At 41.6% G+C, this 5,317-nt stretch overlaps 1 protein-coding gene across 2 annotated transcripts in view; it reads left to right on the forward strand.

Moving 5' to 3' along the window:
* Positions 1-823: 823 nt before the first annotated feature.
* MLF1 (myeloid leukemia factor 1) overlaps positions 824-5,317 on the forward strand; it is a 31,055-nt gene continuing 26,561 nt past the window's right edge. For both annotated transcript variants that reach the window (XM_023515671.1, XM_023515672.1), the window contains exon 1: positions 824-904. In XM_023515671.1, coding sequence (XP_023371439.1) covers positions 858-904 — 47 coding nt within the window. In that variant the 5' untranslated portion in view covers positions 824-857. The remainder of the gene's footprint in view (positions 905-5,317) is intronic.

Here is a 5,317-nt window from a genome sequence, read left to right on the forward strand (position 1 = left end):
TTTTAGTTGGCTGTGGCCTCTGGCTGCAGGTCATGTGCCTGAATCCTCTTAAGGAATGCTGGAGAGGCATTATGGACACAGCATCAAAGTAAGACTTGATTCTTGAAGTAGAGGCATGGAAAGAGAGCCAAAAAGACCTTTTTCGTTTGTTTTGGAATACCCTGCCTACTGCCTCAGCGTTTCCCACTTTGGATTTTAGATTCACAAAGTTAATTAAATTTGTTGAAATCTGATAGGCGTCACCCCATTTCCTTCAAGAACTGAGTACAGTATTTGCTAACTGTACTCAAAAACGTTTTGCACATTTTTTTCTCATTATTTGTTCACAGTTTTTTGACCAACTAGCAAAGAATGCTTTGGACACGGGACTAATTGCTGTGGATCACAGAATTTGACCGACAAAAAGGGACTCTGGATGTCATCTGGTCCAAATTTTAACTCATTTCCACTTTTTCTGAAAAGAAGACTTGGGGTTCGGGGCCAAGGGTGATTTTTGCCCAAGGTCACAAAGAGTGTGGTCGTTTTGGTTCCTTCACCCCAGAGAACAAGCTATTCGGTTCCTCGCCAGGCTTTGCAGAAAGGTTGCCGGGCCGGCCGAAGGCCAAACCTCTAGCCTTCCCCGTGTTGATCACGGTTGTCGTGGCAGCGGCTTATTGTTCCGCCCCTCGTCTTGGTGACGTCAGGGGAGCAGCGCCCAATGGGAAGGCCGTGCGGCCTCACGCACCGCCTCTCTCTGCCCCGGGCACCGCCCTTCGGGCCCAGAGAGCCCCGTGTGCAGCGCCGCGCCGTCAGGCTCGGGTTGAGGCCGCGGCGAGTTACATCGGTTTCCAGGCCGTCCGCGTCCGCCGCCAACCAGAATGTTCAGAATGCTGAGTAGCAGCTTTGAGGATGACCCTTTCTTCTCGTGAGTGTCGAGGGCCAGGCGCCCGCGGTGGCGCGGGAATTCCGGGGTCTGGTTGGGGGCTCTTTGAAGGGAAAAGAGCGACTCTTAGGGGGCGAGAGGGAATTGGGGTGACTGCGCCGGGCGGTTGCCGGAGAGAACTTGGGGACTTGGGAGGAAAAGAGAGCAGGATTTGAGGGCGCGAGGTGGAGGCAGCAGGATTTGGGGGCATGGGCGGGGTCGAGGTCCCAGCGACTTCCCTCAGACACACCGGGGTGACCGTTGCTCTCAACTTGGCCCAACTCGGGACGCCCCTTCCCCAGCCGCGGCGGGGGCTTTGCAGGTGGCGGTAACTGCCGTCTCGGTGGAAGTTCTAGAGAGAATTATGTTCATACCAGTTTAAAGTATAAATCGAGGCCCGAGTTAGTCTGCAGGATGACAATTCCTTGAAAAGGGAAACCTTGTTTAAACTGCATTTTCCCTGCGAGCCAGGGGCGCGTCTGGGAGCACAAGCTGGGAGAGCGGCGCTCTCTCCTGAGTGGCTGCAAGTTGCCAAGTGCACCGTTTGTTTTCGTTGCTCGCTTTGTTGCAAAGCTAGCCTTGTTTGTGAAGGGACGCCTCTTTCTGCCCGAAGTAGAAAATAGGACGGGGAGGCAGGTGGGGTGCATTTAATACCCCGGGTAAACACCTAGCATTATCCTGTGCCGGGTTCCTAGTTGAAATAATGCGATGCCCTAGGAAGAAGGCATTTCTTTATTCCACTTTCTGATTTAGCTTTCTGGGAGCTTTTTTTCGGTTTATTTTAAATTCTTCCTTTACTCTAGTTAGATCCCTAAGACAGGAAGGTGTTTCTTTGCCCAAGAGTTTTTGCCAGTTAGAATTTTAAATTGGTATCTTGTTTATATTGATCCCTTAAATCCGTTCCAATTTGGACACCTTTTTACAAAGGTTTTTCAATGTTCACAGTTTACCACATAGATTTTTTTAAATAAGGTTTTAAAAGAAAATTTTATATTGGCTTAAACGTGTCAGTACTAATTTAAATGACATTAAAGTAATAATTGAAAAGAGAAGTAAAATGATTAACTTTTTTCCTAAAGATTATTTGTTATAATTAAGGGGTAAACTGATTATGCCATTTCAGTTAACTTGTTGGTATCATTTTAACAGGTTTAAAATACAGTATTATTATGCTTTTCTGTTTTAAAAGCCGCTGAGAGATAATATAGCCATGGATTTGTTGAGCTGTTGAAGTAATTCTTATGTAAATGTGATGTCATTACAATGGGTAACAATTAAGATTGTGCTGGACAGTATCAGAGCTGGATTATAGCCTTGATTATACCACAGGGAGCAAGGGCCTTCACTAAACGGTGGATGTGTAATTAGTACCTTCTTGAAAATGTCCAGCAGAAGTGTAATTTAAACCTTGGGTGACTTTCTGAGCAAAAGCAATGAACCCAAGAGTCGGGGTCAGAAATAGTAACAGACCACAAATAGGCAGACATCAAAGAACAATCTTCCCCTGTGCTCAGGATAGAAAAGACCTGTTTACTGTTTACACGTTAATGGGTCTTTAAGTCATCACTGTCTGTAGCCTTCAAATGCAGGCAGCCATATCATAAAAAATTAAGATAAAGTGATTGCATTGAACATCATAAAACCTATTCATGCTTACGATTCCTCCACATTTGTATTTAAACACACTTTGAGAGGAGGTAAGGAAGAAAGAATGTGGGTTTATATTTATTTCGGGTAATTTGTTATTTGATCCACTGCTTTTATCACAACTTTCACAAACAAAATGAGTATCCATTTCTTCAGTCAAACATAAGAAATTCGTAAAAGTGACAAACTCCTTATTAAATCATCCGTTGACCTTAGGAACATAGAAGGTAAGGGGAACACATAGGCCATGGCCACCGTCCTTTATGTAAATACTGTCCCTGTTGATAACATGTGTCAGACCATTGGCTAGTTGAACATAGAACGTGGTCAATAAATATTGTTCATTGATGATCTGGTGTCCTTTATTCTCTTTCTTGTAGTCTGTCTGGTATTTGTGATTGCTGAAAATATCATTTGCATTCAACAAATGCTGTTGTTGACATCGGCATTTTCTAATTAGAACATCACCATTTTTAAATAATTCATTAGTTTACAGCCAAGGATTGTCTATAAGCAAACTCTACTGATTTACCAAGTGTTCAAAAATGAACCCAAAAAATGTGTACTTCTGGGATGTAAAATTAGAATTACTCCACAGTGTGAGACTGACAAAATACTATGGTTAAACTGTTAAATGCTTAAAAGATTTGAATTAAAAATAATTAAAATCTATAGTTTTGAATTCAAATATATTCACTTTCTATATATTTACCTTCTTATAAAAGTGCCTCGTATATATTTCATCAGAAAATTAAAGGAAAATGTTAGTGATATTTTAAAATATGGTGTTCTATTTATATATTTGGCATTTTTAATGTTGATATTTTATCACATCTCAACACTAAAATTATATACTGATTCTCCTGCTTAAATAATACCTGTAACTTGTTTATAAACAACTTCTCTCAAGAATACTATTTCCCCCACATTTGTATTTGCCTTAGAATAGGGACTGGGTTAAGCAGATACATGCGATATGGATGGGAACATCAATTTGATGTTAAAATGTTATCTAATCTAGAACCTGAAAAACATTGGTATCCATCTTATGCTCTAAAGAACATTGATTATTTCATATAAGAGTTTATATATATTTTGTATCATCCAGAATTTCCTATTTGGTCCAGAAACAAAGTTTGAGCTATAGCCATAAATTTTTGATCAGACAAATCCCCAAAGAATAACTCTGTTCCCACTTACCAGCGATTAGAGATTGAAGAGTCAAGAGCAGACGGGCAAATCTGTGAGCTTTGAGCTGAATTTCTCCTGTAAACTATTCATTTGGAGCGTCCTTTAACTGATTAGATAAAAACCAGCAAGCTAGGAGCTGAGGAGCACAACGTGACTATGGCCCAGTTGCTGGGTCAAGGAAGGCCATTTGGTAGCATTTACCCACATACTAATGCCTCCTTCTATCAATGGATATTGTAAATATCCATGAAAAATAGGGAAGTATGTATCGAATGGCAGGGGCCTGGGTATTCTTGAAGCTCCTTTGATATCAAAGTCTTCTGCCATGTCAACATTTTAAATTATGCTTCTAGACTATTGGTTCTCAACCTTCCTAATGCCACGACCCTTTAAGACAGTTCCTCATGTTGCGCTGACCCCCAACCATAAAATTATTTTCATTGCTACTTCATAACTGTAATTTTGCTACTGTTATGAATCATAATGTAAATATCTGATATGCAGGATGGTCTTAGGTGACCCCTGTGAAAGTGTCATTTGACCCCCAAAGGGGTAACGACCCAAAGGTTAAGAACCCCTGTTCTAGACAGAGGAAACATAGAATTGCCTATGGAAATGTAATTTATTATTGACGTATTAAGTTTTTACTATAGGCCCGACCCCTGTAGACTGTCTTTTGAACTTGTAGAAGTCGTGGCCCCTGCCTTTAAGGTCTAATTTTTAATGTTACATGCATTATTTCTAGTATTAAAACTTGGATCATCTATTGGTCCTATTTTCCTTATGAACCAGCCTACCTCACTGAAACTACAGAACATTTCTTTATGAACAAGAGAGTTGTCACAATCTGTTTTTGCCTCTACTATGTGTAAGAGAAAGGGAATCTATTTTCTTATAACTGGAGCAAAATATAAAAATAAAGAGGAGAGAGAGATAGAGAATTAAAAACAGGAACTTGGGCAAGGGACTCAGTGGCTTACACCTCTAATCCTAGCAATTTGAGAGGCCAAGGCCAGAGGGTTGTTTGAGACCAGGAGTTCAAGATGAGACTGAGCAAGAATGATGCCCCCTCTCTACAAAAAAATAGAATAATTAGCTGAAAACAGTGGCACAGGCCTATAGTCCCAGCTATTCCAGAGGCTGAGGCAGGAGGATCACTTGAACCAAGGAGTCTGAGGTTGCTATGAGCTATGATAACACCATTCCATTCTGGCCTGGGCAATAGAGGGAGACCCAGTCTCAAAAAAACCCAAATGAAAACAAAAAAATCTACAACCTTACTCTGAAGGGAAACGTTACAGCCCTTAAAAAAAAATTGTGTTGAATCATTCCCAAGAGACCCGGAATCAGTTTAAGACTTAAGACATAGGCTCAGCACCCATTGCTCAGTAAGTAGGGCACCTGCCACATACACCAAGGCTGCCAGGTTTGAGCCCAGCCCAGGCCAGCTAAACAACAACAACTGCAACAACAACAACAACAACAACAACAAAAAATAGCTGGGCGTTATGGCAGGCACCTGTAGTCCCAGCTACTCGGGAGGCTGAGGCAAGAGAATCACTTAAGCCCAAGAGTTTG

Source organism: Otolemur garnettii, unplaced genomic scaffold (assembly GCF_000181295.1).
Source record: "Otolemur garnettii isolate 467f Iridium unplaced genomic scaffold, OtoGar3 scaffold00076, whole genome shotgun sequence".
Taxonomy (NCBI): domain Eukaryota; kingdom Metazoa; phylum Chordata; class Mammalia; order Primates; family Galagidae; genus Otolemur; species Otolemur garnettii.